At 37.5% G+C, this 24,535-nt stretch overlaps 3 protein-coding genes across 5 annotated transcripts; 1 reads left to right on the top strand and 2 right to left on the bottom strand.

The window, feature by feature from the left end:
* Positions 1 to 30: 30 nt before the first annotated feature.
* On the top strand, positions 31 to 9,077 carry LOC114521832 (RNA helicase Mov10l1-like). 3 transcript variants are annotated; one of them, XM_028542382.1, is made up of 20 exons: positions 31 to 865; positions 987 to 1,136; positions 1,243 to 1,431; positions 1,720 to 1,920; positions 2,011 to 2,125; positions 2,465 to 2,563; positions 2,785 to 2,890; positions 2,970 to 3,013; positions 3,108 to 3,199; positions 3,330 to 3,388; positions 3,709 to 3,911; positions 4,133 to 4,201; positions 4,438 to 4,668; positions 4,814 to 4,879; positions 5,417 to 5,758; positions 6,076 to 6,225; positions 6,339 to 6,446; positions 6,666 to 6,806; positions 7,699 to 8,547; positions 8,672 to 9,077. In XM_028542382.1, exons 1-19 carry the CDS (start codon positions 90 to 92, stop codon positions 8,536 to 8,538), a joined length of 3,981 nt encoding a protein of 1,326 aa, XP_028398183.1. In that variant the 5' UTR covers positions 31 to 89; the 3' UTR covers positions 8,539 to 8,547; positions 8,672 to 9,077. The 3 variants fall into 3 exon arrangements, with proteins under 3 accessions (XP_028398183.1, XP_028398182.1, XP_028398184.1); XM_028542381.1 differs by having other exon boundaries at positions 7,699 to 9,077; XM_028542383.1 differs by lacking the exons at positions 31 to 865; positions 987 to 1,136 and having other exon boundaries at positions 1,245 to 1,334; positions 7,699 to 9,077.
* Positions 9,078 to 11,410: 2,333 nt separating this feature from the next.
* Positions 11,411 to 13,060, bottom strand: LOC114521950 (octopamine receptor-like). Its single transcript, XM_028542525.1, has one exon. The coding sequence runs from the start codon at positions 13,058 to 13,060 to the stop codon at positions 11,411 to 11,413; it is 1,650 nt and encodes a 549-aa protein (XP_028398326.1).
* A 7,122-nt stretch (positions 13,061 to 20,182) lies between these two features.
* On the bottom strand, positions 20,183 to 24,376 carry LOC114521949 (transient receptor potential cation channel subfamily A member 1-like). The gene is made up of 9 exons (XM_028542524.1): positions 24,362 to 24,376; positions 23,996 to 24,209; positions 23,329 to 23,576; positions 22,928 to 23,205; positions 22,580 to 22,830; positions 22,334 to 22,464; positions 21,627 to 21,780; positions 20,271 to 21,266; positions 20,183 to 20,193 (listed from the first exon to the last, which is right to left on the bottom strand). The coding sequence occupies exons 1-9, from the start codon at positions 24,374 to 24,376 to the stop codon at positions 20,183 to 20,185; spliced, it is 2,298 nt and encodes a 765-aa protein (XP_028398325.1).
* Positions 24,377 to 24,535: the final 159 nt, after the last annotated feature.

The raw sequence follows: 24,535 nt of genomic DNA, 5'->3' as shown, positions 1-24,535 counted from the left end.
GCAGCCTCGTCCCAGGCGCTTTCCTGCAATCTTTAAAGAAGTGTTATATTTTTATTATTTTTTAACTGCAGACATGTCCTAATTTCGTCATGTTTAGGGCGATTTCGGGATTTCTTTCCAATTTATTGGATGGGACAGTCAAAGAGGAGGGCAAAATAATTAAAAACGAACCAGACATAACTGAAAAAGAGTCGACAAATGCAAATTTATTTAGCGCACATGGCGCGAAATTTGACACGGATGAGCTCCAAAAAGTCCTTTTTGGAAAGGTGACTAAACTTTATGATGATTCAGGCCTAGTTGATGAAGAAGTTTATTTTAATTTTAATAAAGTCATCGGGGGCGTTAAGCCAACCCTAAATTGTGAAGTTCGAGTTGAGGCAAGCCGATCATCAGTGAGGAGTGGCTGGAGGGCAGACAAGGTTGAAATTATTAACAATGACTGGGATGAATTTGGTGATGATGGAACTGAAGAGATCCTTATTGGTGAAATAACAGATATAAATGAAAAATATTTTATGATCAGTCAAGATACATATTGTCCAATGGCATCTCTTGCTTTTGGCTACACTCCATGCAGAGGTGACTGGGTGCGGGCTGAGATTATCAGGGATAGAGGGCTTGTAACTGATGTTAAAGTTGTCATACCCCTTCGGGAAAAGAGTTTGACTGGAACAGTTACATCAGTTGGTTGTGGCCATGGGTATATCAATACGGATATATTTTTCACTTTCGGGTCATGCAGGCAGAATTATGCAGCACGAAAGGGACATACTGTGAGGGTCACAGCAATTGAGTCTAACCAAGGCAACTGCAAGTGGAGAGCTCTCAAAGTTGAACCAAGAATACCTAGGAAAGATGCAAAGTAAGATTAAAGATTCTGGCTGTATTTTTTATTTTGCTTTCAATATTACCCTATATATAATGATGATCGATACATGATGCAATTATATTTTATTAATGCATGGTCATACGTTATGAAATAGTAATCCAAACATGGTAAGAATGGGTACCACACCTGAGAGTAAGTTCACAAAAATGCTCTTGGAGAATAAAGCTGATGTTGCAATCACAGATGAAATCAATTTTTCTGATTTGATTTTTGGTCAGATTCAAGAATCTTTTCTTTTAGTAAGGTATGAAATTTTTAGATCATTCATTCGTTCATTTAGTTCATTCATTTTTTTGGAAAGGTAGTACATAGAACATATGTTTCAATGCTTTTCAATATATTGTTTTTAGAAATGATGGTGTCAATTCTGTAGTTCTTAAGTCCATTGATGGATTGTTAGAAGATAGCATCTTCAAAATAGATTTTTCTGGGCAAAAAACAAGTGAGAATGTTTCAACCTATCACTCTGGTAGACAGGAATTTGATGTTATGATAAGCCCTAAGAAATCTGCAGAATTTAAAGTTACAGTTAACTCAAGGTGGATACATAAATATAAAGGTTTTGAACCTTCACTTCACCTCACAATGGACTAAATCTTAAATAAGTAAGCTACACAATACAAATTAGGTAAAGTCAAGGATTCAACATGATCTTAGAACTAAAAGAATTCAATAGTATAGAGTGAATCTTTTTCATTAAATTTGCCTGATACAATTAGTTACATGTACAAGTACACATTATATACTTAATATTACTAAGAATAACATTGGAAATTTAAGAGGGTGCAGGTGCATTAACAAAACTAGAAAAACAAATTTTGTTTTAGAATGTTGGGGGAATTTACTCAACTTGTTGTGTTCAACTTTGGCAATTTTCAAATTGGTCGTTTTTTCAAAGCAAACGTTCGAGATGAACAACAAAATTTGCTGGATGCAAGGACACCATACCATTACCATAAAAGAAGTGTGGTTTCTGACAATGACAAGTTGCAAGGATGGGTTGTTCCTGGAGAAAGAAGAATGTTTAAGTAGGTGGAAATTACATATTACTGTCCTTATATCTTTTCATTGCATGGTAGCTTAATTGAAAATTAATGTTACTTTCTGTATTTATGAAGACAGAAAACAATAAACATTTCTACAAAGCTTGGTAAATATGAAGTACCAAGAACACTGAAACGGTGCATTTTGAATAAGATGGATTTATGTTGCCTTGTTCCAAGTTTAGCTGAGGTATTCATTATAACAATAAAGACATTGATTGAAATTAGCTTGAAAGAGAATATACTAGTAGATATACATCAGCAGGTTAGCCTTTCAATGATTTATGCCTGCTAACACTATACTTTATTGTTCGTTGGCTGTGCAAACAATCAACTTCAAAAGAAATAAGTTGCAATTTACATAGTGGCAAAGTTTCATTGGGCTGTGGCTGTCTATAGACAGCATTAGTGTTCTACATCACCTCATTTACAATGCACTGCATATTTTTATCATTTGATCTAACTAGGCAATTGAATATACTAGAGAGAACAAGTCCTAATGTCATATTCAATAAATGTACGTTTTTAGCCACTCATAGTCAGAAACTACAAAGAGAGATTTTCCGCTTTATTGCATGCAGAAGAAGTGCAAATGGAGATGGAGATGCGTGAATTTGATCTTCAGCAGGTATGGAGGATTGTTGGTTGAATTGATTGGATCAATGTAAAACATTATGACTGTTACCATGCATATGCTGTTACCAATTAAAAAATTATCTTAATAAAGCGGTGAATTTTACTATTTGAGCTGTATTTGTAAGCCTGAATAATTTTGCTCATTTTTGTGGAATCGAGATTTACTGATTTTACGCGGCTGAGCGTAATTTGTGAAAGATGTGATATTTTTAGGTGTCATTAAAACCTGCTGGAAAACTGTTGAGTCTCGCTGTTCCTGGTTTGGCTGAAGGAAGACCATCACTTTTGATTGGTGATCGAGTGATCTTGTCCGTTAGCGGTTAGTTGTTTGTTATAGTGTTGCTCGCCAAGGCATGAATAAGGTTTGATTGAAGTGAATTTTACTGTTATATTTGCAGGCGGCTCCAACAACTCGCCAAGATACGAAGGCTTCATCCACGAGGTACGCATTCGGTTTACTTTTCTTCCGAAGAGGTTGGTTAACGTTACTTTTCGTCCGAAGAGGATGGTGAATGTTTAAATTAGTTAATCTTTAGGTTCTGGGTACAGAAGTGTTGCTAAAATTCCACGAGGATTTTCACGTGACGTACGATATGGACTCCTACGATGTCATGTTCTTTTTCAACAGGTGTGAAACATTCATCGTTAATCATCCTAAATTTAGATTCACTAATAGTTCATAATCAGTTGATATTTGTGTGCAGCATGCATTTGTAAATATAAATATAAATATACAATGCATGTTTCTTGTCTTACAGAACGCCTCTCAGAAGATGCCATAAAGCAGTTGAAACAGCAAAATTCTTAGCAGATCAGGGTATTTCATTTATGATTTATGATAGTCAAAATGGAGGATAATAGCATATTTATCAATAAACTATACAATTACTTTTGAAACGTCATTTTCCCAGACGTTTTTACTTGTTATCTTTCGCACGTTTTGAACAGTTAGATTTAGCTACAATTTTAAAAAATGAAGGGTTTTTTCGATCAGTAATTTATTTCAAGGTTCGCTATGCTGAAATGCATGCAATCAATAATGAAAAAACTGAAAAGTCGTGGGAGTTTTTTCATGACACACAAGGTATTTTATGTTTTCTTTAAAGTGGTTCAAGTTGTTTTTTCTGTAAATTTTAGTTCTGTTCCCAAACGAAGTTTTAATTAAGTTACCTCAAGAGTTGGTAAAGAACGACAAAGGTCTGTTCAATTCAAAACTGAATGAACGCCAGCGTGCGGCTGTATCAAGGATTTTAATTGGGCAATGTCGGCCAATGCCGTACGTGCTCTTTGGACCGCCAGGGACTGGTAAAACTGTTACTCTGGTAGAAGCAATTTTGCAGGTCAGTAATCAGTATATCAGTTCAAAAAATATTTGTGGCAGCATTTACATTTATATTGTCATTCTGGCGAATGGAAACTAGTGCTGATGCAACATTTTTGTATATGAGGCCCTGTGTAATTCCCTCCTTCATTCCTTCAACTATTATCTCCGCGAATTAAGGTGTTTCCATAAGTTTCAAAACACTCAAAACTCATATGAATTTCATATTAATTCTGTTAGATATTTCATCGTATTCGTTGCAGCCGTATTTTGGCATGTGCTCCTTCAAACAGTGCTGCTGATCTCATCGTAAGTATATCATAAATAATACAACGTAAATACTTGCTTTTGAAGTTTTAAACGCAATTGAGCTTTAAGATTGAGATGAAGGCTGTGATAACTCTTAACAAATGACAATAGCGTTATGACGCGTGTGGGTTGTTGGAGTTATTCTGCAAACTTAGGTTTCTTAACAAATGACAATGGCGTTATAATGTGGATGGGTTGTTGGGGTTATTCTGCAAACTTAAGTTTCTTCTCTCTAGGCTGAACGTCTCCATCACAGCGGGGCTGTTTCTGAAGGTGACATGGTCAGACTAAATGCGTTTCAGCGGCAACAAAATCTCCCAGAAGACATTGAGAACTATAGCACTAACATTGACAAACTGGACGTCGCTGCTCATTATCGTATCGTGATCTGCACCTGCACTACTTCTGGTCAGCTGCAAACACTAGGGCTCGCACCAGGCCATTTCACGCATGTCATCATTGACGAGGTTTGTTGTAATGACATTATTGCTTAAGTAAAATGGAACCAAAATGGTAATAAACTAATTAATGTTTGAAGAAACTTGGCTAGTCTTCAAATCTTAAGCTAGTTATGTAAATTACAAAAATGTACATTCATGATGTATCGTTTAGGCCGGACAAGCCACAGAACCCGAGAGTTTAGTTCCTATTTCTTTTCTAACTGGGACCGAAGGTCAGGTGAGTCAGTCTGTTAACATTTGGCACTTCATCAGATAAAATTATCTTGTCAGATAAAACATGTTAAAAATTATCTTGTCAGATAAAACATGTCAAAAAATTTATACCCTGACGAAGTTTGTATGACAAAGCATGAAATGAAACAAACCAATTGCTTTTGTTGTTAGTAACCAATTGATGAAATCTTAGTAATGGAATTTATTTTTTACTGTATTTAATCGGTCAAAATGTATGTCAAGTGGCCGATTGCCGACCGTCATTATCCACAGAGATATCTGTCCTAGGTCGTGTTATGCCAAAACTGCATGTCCGCCTATTTCATGATTGGAGTGGTTGAATATTGTGGCCAATTTCTATCGACCTTACTTTTGACAATTGATACCTACAGAGGGTTGGACAGCCTCCCGCTACAGACATACTTTCAATATAACGTCGTCCTAATATTCACAGGATATTTCTTTGTACATAATAACCATGCATACAGAAAAGAAGGGGCTCATGATAAGTAGAAAATATTACAATACTTAATGTTTTCAGATAATTCTTGGCGGTGACCCATACCAGCTTGGTGCTGTTCTTCGCTCGCCAATCTCTCAAACATACGGCCTTAGTATTTCACTATTGGAACGGCTCATGACACGTATACCTTACCAACGAGATGAAAGCAAGTTCTCCAATCACGGCTCTTACGATCCTCTGCTTGTGACTAAACTAATCAATAACTACCGATCACATGAAGCGTTACTGGAGTTACCTTCAAGACTGTTTTATCACTCGGAGATGGTGACGTGTGCGGAGGATAGTGTTAAGAATTCTTTATGTTGCTGGGACACTCTGCCTAATAAAAATGGTTTCCCGATCCTATTTCATGGTATTAAGGTAATAATAATCATAACACTTCTGCGCAGCATTGGAAATTTTAGATTGATAATTGAGAATAGCATGTGTCATCAGTCAGAAAAGTTAATATTTTTCTTTTATAAATTCTTAACTATACGTTAATTATCCAAGCAGTCTGCGTTGGGTAATAATCTGCCTGTTCTGGTTAAAAGCCTGTTGAAGTTTCGGTGCTTTTAGACTTGTAGTCCAGCATTTCGTTTGATTCCCTGTTTGAACACAACGAATCCTAGAGCACGGTGCCATAGAACACACAAACGAGTGCCGGTCACCTTAGTGTAGCTAATATTCACTTATAGGGGGAAGATCTCCGGGAAGGTAACAGTCCATCCTGGTTCAATGCAGTTGAAGCAGTACAAGTCATAAGATATGTTCAAGAACTACGGAAATTTAAAAAGCATCCTGTGCAACTTTCGGATATTGGCATCATCACTCCATATAGGAAACAGGTTAGTGATTTATCAAGTAAATTGAGAATGGCCTGGTTCAAACTGGTATATTTGTTTTTACAAAACCAGCATTAATGACAACGTAATTCTCTTTTTTCGGGAACTCTCTTTAGGTTGAAAAAATTCGCTTATTGTTGGATAGACTGGGCATGAGTGAAATAAAAGTTGGTTCAGTAGAAGAATTCCAGGGCCAAGAGAGACTAGTCATTATTATTTCCACTGTAAGTCAGCTGGTGTTGTCATTCATGTTCAGCTTTTTATTTGTTTAATTGTCAACTTAATGCGTCTAAACGAAGCATAAAACATGCCTCTATTTGAGACTTTGACCTCGTTCCCTGGATATTCTCCCTGCTCCCACTGGACACACAATGCTCTGGAAACGACGTTGAGTTAGACAACATAAACACTAAGTCTTTCAACCATTTCCATTGCTTTGATAGGTTCGATCATGCGAAACCTTGATTGCATTTGATTACACTCACAACATCGGGTTTCTTAGTAATCCGAAGAGATTCAACGTCGCAATTACAAGAGCTCAAGCATTAATGATCGTCATTGGCAATCCGCATGTCTTGGTGAAGGTAAGTGGGCTAGTGGCACGTGGTTTTGCACACTTGAATACTCATCATGTTTACTTGTATGATTAAACACACGTATTGTATGATTGTATGGATACATGCACGTATTGTATGAGATTCATGCGCGTACCATTACTGGTAATCCAGGCCGACCATGTTCTTCCGAAAAAAACGGTTAGAAATATGCGTAAGGCAAATGTTTTGTGAACGACGTCGATAAACATTGTGTTAAACGATAAACATTACCGTAACCGTAAACCCGAACTGGGGAACCTTTTCTCTCTCCTGTCCGTGAATGTGAGGAAAGATTTTAGTAATATTCTTTTTGACAGTGCTTTAGAAAAATGTTGAAACTAAGAACAGGGCGGTGTTAGTTTCCAGTCCCCACTGAAAACACATACTATGTGCGTCTCGTTCCCAGGTTTTCCGCTTGTATTTGTAAAGAAGGTTCACATGTGTTTTCAGCAGTTAGCGTTTATTTTGTAAAACGTAGAGACGGGGGGTGGTCTTAATTTTCGACCACCGCTAAAAACTCTTTACTCGTCTTGATCGCAAGATAATAGAGTGGTGGTTATACGTTGTAATGTTCTTTACTCGAAGAAAGGTTAAGAACCGAGGATTAATTGTTGGTAGATTTTTGGTACGTTTTGTTGGGTCGAGACAAGAATATCAAATCAAAATTTTTGCCTGTATCTCCTATAGATGCACTACAATACCGGTAGTCACTACTATCTTCACCACCTTTGTTATTTAATTGATATCAAATGTCTTAATGCAGTAAAATTCACCGCAGCAACATCTCTCTCCTGAATTGCACCTTGAAGATGTCTCACATAAACAGTGTAGTTTAATTTTTCAATATTTGCGAGTTAAGGTGCACTCTTATGCGTTTTAGGACAGCAACTGGCGGGCGTTATTGCAATATTGTTTGGAAAATAAGTCTTATCTTGGGTGTGATTTGCCATTTTTAAATGAACACATTGAGAACGATGATTGTTTTGAGTCGTGCGAAGAAACCAGACGAAATGATGGCCAGGTGGATGGCGATTGTGAAATACACGAGCATGATGAATTTATCAGGTCACGTAACATAAACATCCAACAAAAAGATACGGTTGAAGGAATATTAGGCAATCATATTGAGCGTGACATGGACCCCCTTAAAATACATCACGCTCCAGGTAATGGTAGGTTAACTGACGATACTGCTGGTGATTGTACGAGTGGGAAGAATGGAATAGACTGCAAGACATGCAGCAATATTGGGGGTATTTTAGTGGAAAAGGTGGGCGTGAACGGTATACCCATGGATACGCTGGAAATTGACAGGGTTGAAAAGTCGAAAGGGGACGCTAGCTGTAATTCTATGAATGAATTAGTCGTTGAGCGCCCCCGTTCCGGGTCAGCTGTTGATAGTGAAGGTATCCTTATTGATAAGCTTGGCATATGTGATGAGGAAATATCGAAAAGAGATAATGCTGGACATTGTTGTGTGAACAGATACAGCGAACCCAAGACACTTGAATCCAATAGCATTTTTCGCAGTGAGATGCTTTGGTCAGGCCACGCCACGAAATCATCGGAGTTTTCTTCAGCTATTAGAAACGACAAGGTTGCTAGAGGAATAAATTGCTCTGACAGTGAAACTTCTTCGCGATCTGTTGTTGAATGTCAAGATAATGAAAGTTCGGACGAGGATATTGAAGAAATTGTGTACAAAGGTGAAATGGAGTAAAAAATGCTGGTAAAAAAGTTTATAATATAGACTATACGAAAGACAAATATATTTAAGTTACTGTTTATACTGAGGTCACCATTTATCCAAGACTTGGACTTATTAATGTCTGTTATATTAAAATGTTTCACAGCATTAAAGAGATCGATTAGAAGATGGTGTTGATGGAATGAATTAAGGAATCTACTGAGAGACAAAAACGAACTTGAGTGGGTGTATGATTTGAAAACTGATTTAAATAATGAAGACATTTGGGACTCATCCAACAAACCCTGTTTTAGAGGCAGTTTTAAGTAAAACGATAACTGAGTGTTTTACATTAAATCTTATCAACCCTCCGGCGAGAATCCAACCCGCCATCTCAAACGCGAGAGGCAATGCCAACGACTCCAACACTGACAAATCCTGTTTTATGTACTTATGTCTCTCCCTCGCCTCCGCTACTGTTCTTCATCGTCGAGAGCATGGAAAATATAATATTTTGTGTTGTGTTGTGTTGTAATAATCATCTGATTCATGCAGTAAAACGCTTTCATTAGTCAGCAAAAATTAAAAGGTTATATTCAACTCCTCTTTTGTCACTTTAAAATGAAAAATGCTCTCGTTTTTTTTATCATGCCGCCGCTATCTTTGTTGTAATCTTTATTGACTTCCGTGTTTCTTTTTAAACTTCCTGGCATTTATTAATAATGATTTCGCGTGGGATTTGAATATGAGTTTCGGGATCTAATGCATCTATAACAAAATATATGTATTTTTATAATTAAAAGAACCACGTTTAGTTATTCCTACCATTTTCATATTGGTTATAAGAACCAAAACAAATGCACGCCCATCATTTTTATTTTGTAAGTGGATTGGTGGCAGATGGCCGGATGGAGCGAATGTTTGCAAAAAAAAAGTGTTGACGAGAAACAAAACGATTTTTTCCATGACTATAATGCTCGAAAAATAGTAAGTGAAGAGATTAGAGGATTATAAGTAAAAACTCTGCCTATGATGAGATAATTTTGAATTGATTAAGTTGGTCATTGACTCGCTACTCGATGGCATATTCGCTTCGCACTCTGATATTTTGTGACCCAAAACATGTTTAGATTTGATGTAATTATTTGATATATATGTGCAGTTAATGAGAATAGAAAATTGTGTTCGGCTACCGCCTTGTTTATTTTTCAGTGTCGGTTTCATAAATGTTGTCTTTCATTAAAGATCGCTTCGCCCACACACGAGCTATTATTGTGTCACGTACGGGACTAAACGAGGTTTCTGATAAGATGTGTCGCAATAATCTTTACATGCAGTAATTGTTTTTTGTAACCTCGTTTCTTTAACACAACATGTCACAACATGATCATAATATAAGTGAATGTCGCCAAGTATTTGAACCATCTTACGACTGAAATAAACGTTCTCTATAAGGGTCTGTTCACACGATCCAATTTCACTTCGATTCAAAACCATTGAATAAACATTGATATTTTATTGATATTTTGCTTGAATTATATATTTAGTGCGTTTAACGAAGTAAGGAGGTGCTGGGATGGGAAAATCTTACTCCTTCAGGTTTGCACGGGTGGTTAACCTTCACTAATGACAGTCAGTTTAGCCACGACGGCAAAGTCGGTAATAATTCCGTGTTTAATAAATCCTAAATACACGGATTTAATCCTTGTGATTAGGTTAGATTAAGCCTCATTAAGGTTAGATATAGGATTAAGTTTAACCGTAATGAAGCATAAACCTAAACTAAAACCTAATCGTAAACTCAAGGATTAAATTCGTGTATTTAGGATTTACTGCTATGGATGTATGGAATTATTACCGCGAAGTGAACGTTTTTCAATGCAATGATAAGTTATAGATAAGTATAAATAAGAAGTCTCATTGATCAAATCATTTTGTGGTCAAAGCGTAATCGCGACAATTCTTTATTTATTGTCTCATTTTAGCTAAAGATTATTTACAATTATGTACAATTCTTTAATTATTGTCTCATTTTAGCTAGTAAAGATTATTTACAATTATGTACAAATCTTTTTACAGATTTTTCCTATCTTACTTGATAAAATTTTATCCGATAGAAGTGAATTGCCTGCCATTTTGGATTATACAGGACATGCATGGTGACTGACGTCAGGTGTTGAGTTTTTATCTTGATAGACAGTTATCAAAATGAACGTAAAACTCGCGTGGTATTTTAAATTTCTAAATGAATAGAGACTTGTTGATTGTTACTCGACTTACTCGGGAATCTGGAAGTAATTTTTAAGGCCAAACTAAGCTTGCAGTGACGTCTGATAAGGAAAATCAATGAGTTACGAATGATTCCAAGATGGCCGACAATTCATGACAACTCGTTGCTTTTTGTCATAACATTGCAAGAACCGAAATATGGAAGAACAAACAATATTTGACGAGTGATTTCAATAAGACAAACATTCTTGTCGCTATATTTACCTAAGTTCAATCCAAAACTGTATTTTACTTGTATGCTATTATATAATATGCTTTGTAAACTGAGCTCAAAGCTTTCTCAATTACAGCTCTGAGTCTCTGACGTGCTTAGTTAGTGGAGTCACCATTTGATCAATACTTCACTAATTAGCTCTGAAAACAATATTACTTTCTGATATCAAACGATTTTTAACCTTGGAGAGTCCCTTACTTCAGTTCTGCATCACTGATATAATGAATTGTCTGTTACAACGTCGTTGAGCATTGTCTATTTCACGGCCCTGAATTGATCTGTACGTTCGTGGACATTCGATTTCTTTACACATGAGATACGAATACGTCAAATCTGTTTTAAAAAGTCGCAAGCGGTCGTGTGCAACTCTTCATTAGAAGTGGTGGTGCAGGCATCTCCAAACTATCGTTTATTCTTTTCTCTGAAATCAGATTTGGATTTCTGCTGATCTGAATTCGAACTGAATCGCCGCAGGCTTTTCTTGAAGGCAACTCGAAAATCTTTTTTGAAGAAGGTGTACAAGATCGGATTGAGAAAGGATATGGAGAATCTCAGAATGTCCAAACAATCTAAAACAACTGTAGGGATGTAAATACTATAAGTAAAGTCCAGTACCATAATGTACCACGATATCCAGCCCAATACGAACATTGAAAGCATAGTAACGAATACTATAAGTACACGATGCTCTCGCTTGATCTTTGCCTGTCCCCAACGGTCCTCGTTGCTTCCTTGCCTGAACATGCGCAGTTTAGATGCCGCAATCTCGCACGCATCGGAGAGCCGCATAGCGAGTGAAGACTTCTCCACCTTCTCTCTCGATGCAATGACACTATCACTCAGGTATTTCTCCAAAGGCTTTGAGTTGGTGCCTCTCATGTTATCAAGAGAATGCGTTGAGGTCGATAAAGAATTCGTCGACTTGAAACGATGGCTTGAACTGAGAAAACGGTCATATGAACCATGATGCGTAGCGTAGCGAGTCGCCTCGTTCAGAGGTAAACTCAGATAAGGCGACTGAGTCTGCCTTTCCTCATTTGCAGTTTTCGCTTCGAGATATTGAATTTGATCGTTCTTGTGGCGGTGTTTCTCGGTCGTGAGAAGCCAAGTGGGAGACTGAGGAGGGGACACTGTGACATTGATTTGACCATTTGATTCGTTATGTGATACCATAGATTCCATCAGACCCGGGGAGAAGGAACGGGATCTGAACTTGCCATTTACAATGAGATTGTCACCACGACGTTCACGATCCTGTGCCATAGTAGGGCTATGATCCAAGCTTCTGTGGTGTTGGTCTCCGTAACAACCAACGGTGACACTCCGTGGTCTTGTAAGTCGGATTTCCACAGGACTGCGCGGGATTGTGGAATGGGAACGATCGCAAGTCCTTGAATACTTTTGAGATTTTGATGCCAACTTCCGAGCTTTGGAAATGGCGCGAAACATCCTGATGTACAACACGGTCATGATGATCAAAGGTAGTAGAAAGAACGCGAGGAAAGAGAATATGAAATAACCCTTTTCAAATTGTCTTTCTCTCATCGGGATTTCATCCTCACCGGCGCTGACCGAGCCGAGCCACGAGTACGACACGAGAGCTGACGAAATAGAAGTAGCCCAAGTACAGGTGATTAGAATGGACGTGCGAGCTTTGGTGAGGATAAACTGGTACCTTATTGGATATAATATACCAAAGTACCTCTCTATCGTGATCATAAGTATGTTCAACATGGTGGATATAGCTATGAATCGGAAACAAATAGCTTGAGCTAAAATCAACACCTCAGAAGGAGGCTGACGACAGTTTGATGTTATATGTAGTGGTATAGACACCAAGCCAGTCAAAAGGTCTGAAACACTGAGACTTAATAAAAACGCATTTCGTTTTGTTTGAAGGCTTTTATTCGTTGCCATGGTATAGATGACGTCGATATTGATGCAGACAATGAAGAAACTAATGACGATTAAAAGGGAATAATAAACTCTCTCTTCTGTGAAACATTTTGGTGTAATCCAGATATCATTTTCGCTTTCCGTCCCATTCGACATATTCGCGGGATTTTCAACGATTCACTTTATTCCTATTAAAAAATGAATAATTTTTTCTAAAAGTAAAAAGAACATTTTGTAAACTGTGGAGTTTTGTAAACTTCTAGAGTAGCTACATATGATTACAGAAACTAATAAAAGCCTTACTCTGTGTGGAGTTCTTCTAGTTTTGCTGCATGACTCATTTGAAAAAGCGTGTAATGTACAATACAAACATAATATTAAACATATAGTTTGTGAAAACGTCTCTTTCTTAATTAACTCGATTCACGACTTGATTATATATTAGACATTTATCTAATATTTTCTAATATTTATGATTTTTATACTATCAATGCGCTAAATAATTTAAAAAGGTTTTTCAATGAAAGATTTTTACAGAATAGATGTTTCCTTTTCTCCAACAGCAGCTGTTCGACCATAATTGAATAATATGCGTTGCCTTGCACACGTCAGATTGCTGCATCGCAAACTCATATTTTGAAGCATAAAAAATAACTAGTTGAAGTATCATGTAATTGCGTTGTAATCGATGTTGCAATTACACAAGCAAAGCTGTTTTTGATTGGTTTAAATGTTTCGTCGCACTAAGACGCGTTGCAACGGCAGTTTAGGGGTAAGGGAAGCTCGGGGGGGATGTGAAAAACCCATTTTCCCTTTTTTTTGGCCGATAATGAAAGGGAAGATGGAGTTCCACCGCGTTATAATTAAACAACAAATCTGCCTACATGCCAATTTTTTTATTAAATTGCGCAAAGTAACTAAGATGAATTGGTTTAGATAACGTCTTGTGTACGATAACTCAAATGAAATGTTCAAAATTTTGTCCCATATTTATTTATCCTTCCTTTCACATTATAGTTTCTAGTCAATGGATTTTAAAATGCAAATTGCATGAAATTTTCGCTTTGAAAAATTCGGCTTGTGGTTTTGATTAAGAACTCGATGCATGACAATGCATGAGATCTTGCTCTGATGTCGTCATTTTTTTCCCGTTTTTCAGTCTTCAAGTTTATCTGTTAAAGTTCTGTCTGTTTTTTAAGGATGTTTAGGCTATCCTTGGTTTTTTCGCCAAAATCTGACAGTCCAGTTTGTCTTATCTTTTTCAAACGAGATTTTTCATATGCATGGTTGTAGAACAACATTTTTATATCTTATCCAATGTATTATATATATCATGTCAGGAATCGAAAGATTGGAAAATTTATCCAAAACCGCTTCTCATCATGTCAACATTTATATGAATAATTATCTCCATTTTCAAAGCACTGCCAGAAACACAATCATCCAGTCTAGAGCGGGCAGTGCATGTTCAGAATAGGAAAATATTGCGCGTACATCGGACTGCATACTTGCCTAAATGAAACGTTATATTTAAACTATACGACGGTGTTTTGCACGTTTTCATTTTTCTAGTCGATTTATAGATGCATGTCAATACGAAAGTACTTGTGAAAATATTTGTCAACAGCGTTTCACAAAACCCAAAATCTGCACGTTTCACTCTTTAATGATAAAACTGACCCGAGAAAATGCAATTTGGATGAGCCAAAAAACCTGTTGGGCATCTGATGAAATTGGACTTGTGTATACGGGTGTGAAAAACCCCTTTCAATATGCAATAAACACAGCTTGAAATCCAGAAATGTAATTTTCGTATGTATCGGAAATGTACCCGGTCATTTCATCGCCAAAGGGGGGATTACTTTTCACAGCTTCAGTAAACCACTGTCACTGATAATAACAATATGACCATCTTTAGACCTTATACGCGTGTTTGCTATTAATCTCTTTTCCTAAGAACTATGCTTGTAGATATTACAATCTTGAACATTACACGTCGCGCCTACATGTTTATAAAAATAGACTATATCTTTACACTACTGTATATCCATGTAAGTTAGAACGAGGTAAAAAGTCGAGTAAGACTCACCAGTGATCCAAGTGCGTATAAATTGTTCAATGTCGTATTTCAAATGTGGTTTTCTCAACGCAAGATTCTGCTTCAGGAAAATACCAGGGAAAGTTGGACTTTAATTTGGCTAGCGGACAAACTGATTAAACTTTCGTCTACTCAAGATTTCTGTCTTTATAATTGAGTGACGCATGGGAGAGATTCTAAAGATTGCAGACAATAAGAATAAACAAAATTTTTATCAACAAAATGCAGATGCGAGCAAAAAAATACAAACCTATTTTGTCATGAACTTACAAATTTTTCTGAACGTTTTCATGCGGATGCAGAGGTATTTGTTTGCTAGATGTTGCTGTGAGATTCTGTGAACATGCCAAAAAGGTGATAGAGTGTATATATAACTATCTCTATTACTTCCGCTCGTAACACCTGCAAATGGCATCGGTGACTCTCTACTGCGTGTTGAAAGCAAATAGTGATAAGAAAATTCATATTGGATTTTGAAATTCTGCCATAATGTGGTTGGCGTGTGTTCAAATATTTTTGAAGATAATAGACTGGCGATGTGCAAGGGGTGGGACAAGGGTATAAGATACACAATTGTAACGATATAGGGGCCGGGTTCAGCTATAGGAATAAAAATGGAGTGGGGTAACAAGGGTGATAAGGTAAGGGTTTCAGTATTCTATATAACATGGGTGTATATAATCGGCGTGAAATTAATAATAATATATAAAAGTGTATATATTTTGCTTTGTTTTATTACTATAAGAAAATGATATTTCTTATTATGAGACTGGTTTAAATTGTTACCGTACTTACGAGTATAGGTGAATAGATGATATAAATGTTGTTGCAAAGTATAGATTATGTTGTTCATACACGAGAATGAGGATTAGCATGGCACTCAGCCTCAGTTTTTTCTCGTATATATCTTGTCAGCAATAAACAGGCCATGCATGGACCCGGTAGAATTGGTATATAACGGTAGAATTTAGTTAAAAATTAAAGCTTCTTTTTTCATCGTACGTTGTGGTTGTTTTTGCCGGTTTTTTTTCTCCCACTTTCCACTTAAGGCCATGTAATATCAGTCCGTGCCTAAAAAAAGAATTTGCATATTATTATGTATGTTATGATCAACTATATATAGCTTTGATCAATGTTTTTCTATCGATCCTCTGAAAGTTTTCATACCATTGTAACGCCGGCTGTTGGCTGTGAATAAGGCGGTGTCTCGCCATATAGGTATGTTAATTCCTAAACTGGTCTCTCTAAGAGTGTAGAAAAACCCTTGTTTATATTTTATTAATAGTGTTTTACACAACAAGTAGGTCCATAGTCATGCAGACTACCTAAAAAACTGAAATGCATGCGTGCTTCTTTCTGTCACGAAGCAATGTACTTATGTATAATGTGTATAGTTTCCGTGGAAACACCAATTTCATAAACCGTGATGCAAGACCAGGGAGATGATAACGATGAAGGGTGATGCGGAATCGTTTCGAAGGGAGAGTTTGCTTAGGGAGAGTTTCCACAACTCCGGGCATATATTCTCTTTAAACTATCACGAGAAATGCGCGGTGGATATTGGCCCGGTCTGGTTAGAAAATTTCTCTCACAAGTTTCATCCATCATTTAAATTAGCTTAATAAGATAAGATTCCACCGAAAGCGATAAAGGTTTGCGGACAAACGTGAGGTCAAATGCGAGGGATCATTGACGCTTTAATGCTCGTTTGAGGCTAAACGCAAAAATCGGGGAAACAATGTGGGTATTTTCTATATCCTTTACCGGCACCCTCTTTTTCGCGCCATTCAAAACAAGCTCCTAGCGTGACTGTTTAATTTTTAATCACATGACATATGACGAAGAAGTTAAGATAACATTTTCTCTTTGTACGCAATAATTTACCTTATTACGCAAACGGTTGAATTTTTATTGAATATGAATTTTTTGCGTCTATTTTTGAACGTAGAATACGTCACATTTGAGACTAAAAAATGCACAGTTTGTTTATTGCATATTTTCTCATTCCCTGTTGATTTTATAAGCGTTTTCAAGTCAAGTGCAGTGTTAACACTCGCCTCCCTATGCCTATGGTCAAGTAAAGCAATAGCAAACGAAATCTTGTGAGACCCCGAAGGCTAGAAGTAGAACTTACGTGTTTGTACACATAATGCATGGTTAGTGCACATGTGCCTCGTGGAATTAGTCGTAAATATTTAGTCTTCCTATATATTGACTATAGTTGTTTGTTTGTAAACGAAGAAGCATGTAGACGAGGCAAATGGAGATTTCGTGGCCGTATATTCACGCAAAACTAATTGTAAAAAGCGTGACAACTCTCAGGTTCTTCGGCATTTCTCCGTTAATTCAGTGCGTAGGTTTTGGATGAATTATTAAAAAAATGTAATATCATAATTTTCGTAAGATAACAACTAAATATATACGTATATGTGTTGTGGTACTTGAATTAATCTGTCTTTAAAAACCACGACGGGCAATTAACTGCTAATGTTTGTGTCTAGCAGTACTTTGAAAAGCCAAAGACACTGTCAATCAAAATATAATTCTATGAAAACACACAACGCGGTTGTAAATGTTCTAAATCCACGAATACAATCTTAACTTTAATCCTAAACCTGACCCTAACACCAACTACTAACACTAAAAGGATTAAGGATTATATTCGTCGGATTCTAGACATGGAATTATCGAAACATGGCGAGTTTGCAATCATGATGCGTGCATCTTCGCACGAGTTCCATGCATGTGCACGGCTGCACGCTGCAATATACCGCATATTATTTTTCTTTGATCCCAGTCCCTAACCAATCATTTTTGCTACAACCAGTCCCTCGTCTTTTTGCGCGGCTCTACGAGAACTATGCATGTGTTGCAAAAGAGGATTAGTCCCAGCTGTTGTGCGTTTAATGTATAGTCTTTAGTTTCATGCACGAAACATTTCCGCTGTATTCTTGTTTGGTCAACGCAACGTCTGAACCTTATAACCGACTCAATGACTCAATAAGGTGTTTTCCTTCAATTTTAGATGAAGTAACTAACATTTACCTAAAATAAAAGCAGACGGACTTTATGCGTTTCTTTCTATCTTTAATTATATTACGCTCTTGCAATATGACGTTCACATAAGTAGGTCGCCATCTTGGGTGGAAAGACATTTTCATTCAACCGAGGACGCTGAAACTGTACAACACTTTTGAAATAGATACAGTGCTTCAACTCAAGTAGATTCTAGTTTGCCTGCTTCTAAATTACTGTAAATTATCGCCCCAAATGGCAAAAGGATACAAATATTATCTATATATATAACAACAGTTCCAAGGGATAAACGCGGTGTTAACTATGCAATTTTCCTTGCAACTTGCAATTCAATTCTACTCCTGAGGCATCCAAAGTTGTTTAACACCAACTTGTTAAACACCATTTCTTACGATCTGCTAACGTTTTTTTAGCATTTCGAACACTCTTTACAAACTAACACCCCTCAAAATTATAATTGCATTGCAAGTTGCAAGGAAAGCTGCATATAGAGTAACAGCGCCTCAATATATATCAAAGCAATATTAATGACTTATTTCACGGATTTAGCTGTCATGTTTTGTCCATAGATTTGTCTTCACGTCTTGCGAGCTCTTCTTCGCCGTACTAGGATTCTGAACAGTGAAGGAAATTTCACTGGGTACCACCGAGGCTCTTGCTGCTTCGTTAAATCCTTCGTTTGTCTGTTGTTGGGTGAATACTGACGATGTTGCTGCTTGGTTTATTACTGTGTTTAGCTGTTGCTGAACTGATCTCGCCCTTTCATCCTCCATGAACACCTAATTGAGAAACACAAATCAGGGGTATAATCAGGTTGTATAAAACTCTTTAACTGACTTCATTTTGCACAGTTCAATCCTAGTTAACTCAGAAACACGCGACTCTGATTGGCCAGTTCTGTCCTTAATTACAGGTAAAAGTTAACTAGCCTTTTATACAACTGGCCCCAGGTATATACTATTTTTAACGCAGTGATGATTTTGTTTCTCAGCTATGTCTCTACATTGATGGTATAAAAACCAGGAAACAACGTTCTCCTCGTACGAAGGTTACATGTGCTTCGGGCAGTTTGCATTGCAGTTATTCAAGACCGAAACTAGATGCGATTATTGGGGAAATGGGTTCATATTCATATATTCGCTGCCCGATTTCTTCTGTACGGATTCGTCTTTTCAATCAGTTGGACTGAACAGAATATACGAATATGCACTTCCCTCCCCAATTATCGCGCGCTAGTTTTGGCCGTGCAGTTATTAGAGGTCTTATCGATATTCTTACCTCATTTTTCGGAGTTGGTGCCGTTCCGTAGATTGTTACGGGGTGTTGGTGTCGTTGTAAGGCTAAGCCGACGGGATCAGCGTGCTGCTGAATACTATGCATCTCATGTGGAAGGTACATCATGGTGTAACCAGGTGTCATAGGTTGACCCACAGAAACCCCCGAAATCCTTCTGTATTGGTGGAGACCCTGATTAAGTTCCTCGGATTTTGAATAACCGTAAGGAAAACGTTCCCCGGGTCCTGGGTTTGCCAAATGCTCTCTAGGATCGTAGTGTGGGGAATTGGGTGTGATATAGGATGCTTGCGGATAACATATACCCCTGAGGTTGGATTGCGAGGGATATATTTGGGGACCGGCGAATTGTGGCTTAAAGCCTGTAGGTTCTGGGTTTGGTTGAAAGTTTTCAAGCAAGAAGTCTCTTTCTCCATTTCTACCAGATGTTGAATGTTGTTCGGCGCCTTAAATAAAGAAAAATTATTATTAGTTATGTTCAGATTTACAGCTACAGCTACCTAAAACCCGTTCTCCGGCTCAGTGAATTTATTCGCGCGAAGCAAAAACTGAATTGCAACAACGTGATTGGTGAAAAATTTCACCGCGAAAAGAGTAGGTTTTTCCTGCTTTGTATCGGTTCGCGCGAATGATATGCGGGCGGAAAGCCGGCTTGTAGAAACTGTAAACTTTTCGCGGAGAAACATGCAATGAATGTTTTCCAACCTTTCCACCACTTTTCATAATTTTCATTAACATCATGGTTTGGTTTTCCATACTTCCTAAAATCTTCCTTACTCTTCTTATACATTTCTTTCCATTGACGTGAATTTTTCTTCCTGAGGGACGTTTCGTGTGAACTTGGTACAAATTCACCATCCGACTTAGAGGTATCGCTTGTACTTGTTGCCACCCTTTTAGATGATCGTCGACTACGATTTTTCTTTTTAGACGATTTACCTGACTTTGGGAGGGTAATGTTGCCAAGATGAGAGTGAAGAACTAGTGGTGATGGGACTCGTTCGTTTAATTCTTCCGGTTGGTGATTTGAAATGTTACCTGAGTAGAGTTGTGAGCTGTTGGGTGTGTCTTCATTCACTGGGCTATTTTTGTTTGTGGTTGGGTTTTTACTTTTGTTTCTCTTATCATTGTTAGTAGTTTTTCTATTCTCGCTGGTGCTTTCTTTGCCATCATTCAAATGCTCTGTATTTTCAGTCTTACTTCTGGCTGATGTTGCGACAGGAGACAAATGTTGCGTCCCTAAGCCATACAATATCAACTTCAAATTCTTTATATCCTTCGCTAACTCTTTTCCAGACCTCTTAACCTTCCCCAAATCCTCGCGAACAATTTCCAAATCAGATTTAGTCCCTTTTCCATAATGTTTTCCAAACCGTTTAGCCAGGACACTTTTAATCTCTAGCACGTCGTCATAAACTCGTTCTATATTTGCTCTATCTTTGGATTTGTTCCCCATTAATCGTCCGTGCTTATTTTGTATAATTTGCGGGGATGCGTTGGATTTTATATATTTGTAGTAAAGCTGGAGTTTTTTGTTTCCCATTGTTGATTGAAGTAGCAGAATTGTGCGTGCTCGTTGCATAACCGCGTTCGCCACCGCCTCTTTGTAATGTTGTTCAAACGTGTTTGTTACCAAGGCAACCAACAAGTTTAGCGTGATTACAGCAGCTGCGAGAATAAAGGTACCACATAATAATCGTGCCATCGTCTTATCAGCTTTTTCCAGTTCTTTCCATTCATATCCGCCTACAATTATCATCAAGAAGATGTTGTAAAGCAGCGAGGATATGTCAGTATAGCCTTCTGCGGGATGTTGCGAATTCAATCCAAATGCTATCCAGAATGCGCAAGTAAATGGAATGAAAATGGCAGTATTCAGTACAAGCCATTTTAAGATATCTCCCACAACGTTGCTGAAGATCACCACATAAGGACCTAAAGATTAATAATAGATTGTCGTTAGTTTTATTGAACTATTGCATATTCAAAATTTCCCTCATGATATTCAAAATTCACTGTCTCTGAAGTGATAGTCACTGGTCAGTGACTATAGCTTTTTGATGCTTTTTTCAAATAAGAAATTTGAAGTAATTATAATTTTTTATGAAATTGTGTTGATTCTTATTTGTAAGCACCTCGAAATGTATACAAAACAATTAGTCGCCCCAGGCTCAGTGATTACAAACCTATATAGGCTTGTAATCACCTCACCTTTGGCGACTAATTGTTAAATATCATCACATTTTAATAATTATTTGGAAGGAGTTGCACATATGAAATGTTTACTTACAGTACCTGCATTTTCAAACGGCCTTGCGTACTTAAATATTCTTAGCCAAAGGACAATCAACGTCACAATTTTTGCGTACATATTGATTTTAACCCAATATTCGACTTTTTTCGTCACGTTCCCGATGTTCTTGAAATTCTTTGCACCGTAAAATATTACCTTCCAATAAAGAAAAATATTGTTTTGAATAATATTGACATTGTTTAAACGAAATAAACAAATAACTACGATCCGGCACTTCGTTTTTTAAATTTTATCCCTTTGTGCAGTATTCTCATTCATATTTTTAAACAGTTCGTGCAGGGCCGTCGCTAGAAGCTTAATAAAATGAGTATATTCATAAATTCAACTTATGCCCGACTGATTTCTTCTGTACGCTATTGTTTCCGCGGTAGATAAACATGAACATATGAATATACACGCCTTCCACATTTAATCGGCCTTGCTGCGGCGCTGAGTTCGTGGTTCAACAAGGTTAGGCCATGGTTTGTGTTCAATTACATCATTGTTTATCTACCCCCACCCCTCCCCCCTGCTCCATGCTTTCCCTGTTGAACAATGAACTCTCTCGGGTTTCTATCTTGTAATTATATTTGTTCATTTAGGTAGAGACCATAGCTTTTGTTACAATCGCCATAAGAATTAGGAACAGACACATCCAATCGAAGTATATCCACCAGTCTGAAGTAGCCACAAAATGAAAGTTGCTAACAGCTTCTATCTCGGAGTTCAGGTATTTCTCCTCCTGTCGCCATCTTAGATGACAATATGCTTTGTCTTTCTCGAGTTGCTCACTTCGAGATTCGCGCCACTTTACGAGTTCACGTCGGGCGTTCCTTGTCTCTGAAAGTTGTTTGATTCGTAGTTGTGAACCACGTCAACGATGTGAATACGAAAAAGAAAACGAACAAACAAACAGGGAGAAGCATCAGCTCCCGGCAACAAACAATTTTCCTACCTTTAATTTGTTTTTTGATTTCCCAGAAAGTGAACAAGATAATAAAACCATCGATAATAAACCTCCAGATATTATCATCAACTGGATAAACCAACTCATAACAGTATTTTGGCATAGTCACGCCCTCTATGGTCCAGAGTATTGTATAGATCAGATTTAAGGCCAAGTCCATGATCGCTCCTCTCTTGCCATAAATCTTCCATTTGATCGCAATTAACTGCCTCATGACTGGATGCATAATGACACCAAACCTATGTTGTGTTGGTATATAGACTATAATTAGTAACATCTATTATCCAAACATACATATTTTGCGGAAAAGCTTTCCCTCTTATCTCTATATCAAACCTCTTGTTCTGGACAGCAATCTCCAGAGGAGAGCGTGCTGGAGTTTCTTGTAATCCTTCCTTTAACTTTGCTCCTTCCAGGTAATTGAGAAAGTAAAACTCCCTTCTGTTGATGTAATCTACTGTGTGAAACTGATCCAGTGCTATGAGTGCCACTTCAGGGATCTTTTCAATGAGCAGTGATAACGCAGAATTTCCCATGTGGTCATAGACACCGGCAGGAGCTCCTTCACTCACAAGAAGTTTGGCGGCTTTAAAACTATTCATCTCTGCTGCGACCTGACAAATGAATAACCATGAGTTACGTATTGGGATCATTTAGACAATTACTCTCATTTCTTGTTCAGTTAATTTAACCCTGGTCGTTTTGTTAAGAATTTGACATTTGATAAGAAGGTTTACCTGGAGGGGTGTACGATTTCTGCTGTCATGGTCATCAATTTTGGCTCCGTGACCTAGCAACATCTGCAGGGAGTTAATGGCGTCATTTTTCACTGCGTAATATATTGCAGTTTGTTCTTCTCCTTTCGTTTTGATATTAACATCTCCGCCATGTTGGAGGATAAATTCCACCATGCTGGCGTAGTCAACAGCTGCAGCAACGTGGAGTGGAGAACGACCATACGTGTCTTGGTGATTTACATTGGCACCTGTTTTAGGTGTGAAAGTAAAATTAAATTAACGCTTTGTACTACCTCTTTGTTTTACAATATCGTCGATGTGAACGAGATGACCGGTAGTATGGATAATGAAAACAAAAAAGAGAAGGATTTCGTCAGGATATCATCGCATTGACGGAGATAGAAATTGTGTGGACTATGTCCATAGGAAGAGAACAGGAACAGCAAAAAACGAGAGGATGAAAAGAGAAATGTAAAAAGAATGAAAAAAGAATGATAAAGATATTGGAAAACATTCAAATAAGAGAAAAGTGAAATGACCTGGTGAGGCAAGAGAAAAACAACAATCATGGGTAAAGAAGAAGCATTTTGTTCTTGTTTTTGCTAAAATTGCCTTGATAAGTTTTGTTTCATGGTATATTTGCAATTTTTTTTGAAAAATATGTTACCGTTTTCCACTAGAAACAGAGCCACATCAACGTTCCAGGATCTGGCAACCTCGTGAAATATAGTCTGCCCGTTTGTGTCCATACAGTTGATATCTGCGCCATTTCTTACAAGTGATTGTACAAACTCAAAATCAAAAATATCATCCTTGTCGTTGGAGTTGGCAAGATTTGCGAGGTAGTGCAAGAGAGCTTGATTTCTAACAATGTCGCTGTCCTGGTCGTTGACGTCCAAGTTTCCAAGTTGATCGTCCAAGACAGCATAGGTTGCTTCGTTTGGTCGTTTGTCTTCTGCAAGTAATAAAAATATGCAAGGTTGGAATGAAATGGTTTTAAATTGATTTTGTTTATTTTGTTGGATAGCTGAACTAATGGAGTATTCATTATTTTATGCCAACAGGTGCATGGGGATTGGTAAGAGGTGTTACCCCCTCTACAGTGTTGGTTGTCTACCCCCCCTACAGTGTATCTCCCCCTCTACACAGAATTTATCACAATCCCCCTGATACTTTACACCCTACTGCCAAACGTTACTCCGATCCT

Source organism: Dendronephthya gigantea, unplaced genomic scaffold (genome assembly GCF_004324835.1).
Source record: "Dendronephthya gigantea isolate DGI-Jeju-01 unplaced genomic scaffold, DenGig_1.0 000021F, whole genome shotgun sequence".
NCBI lineage: Eukaryota > Metazoa > Cnidaria > Anthozoa > Malacalcyonacea > Nephtheidae > Dendronephthya > Dendronephthya gigantea.
This window is presented reverse-complemented; position numbering and strand designations above follow the sequence as displayed.

Excerpts from the sequence above, each read along its gene's own strand:
- LOC114521832 (XM_028542382.1), top strand. The coding sequence starts at position 90 with ATGTTTAGGGCGATTTCGGGATTTCTTTCCAATTTATTGGATGGGACA. Across the intron at positions 1,137-1,242 it reads GAATCTTTTCTTTTAGTAAG|AAATGATGGTGTCAATTCTG; the intron begins GTATGAAATTTT and ends TATTGTTTTTAG. Across the intron at positions 4,669-4,813 it reads CGCATGTCATCATTGACGAG|GCCGGACAAGCCACAGAACC; the intron begins GTTTGTTGTAAT and ends TGTATCGTTTAG.
- LOC114521950 (XM_028542525.1), bottom strand. The coding sequence starts at position 13,060 with ATGTCGAATGGGACGGAAAGCGAAAATGATATCTGGATTACACCAAAA.
- LOC114521949 (XM_028542524.1), bottom strand. Across the intron at positions 23,206-23,328 it reads GAAATCGTACACCCCTCCAG|GTCGCAGCAGAGATGAATAG; the intron begins GTAAACCTTCTT and ends TTCATTTGTCAG. Across the intron at positions 22,465-22,579 it reads AATCAAAAAACAAATTAAAG|AGACAAGGAACGCCCGACGT; the intron begins GTAGGAAAATTG and ends AACAACTTTCAG.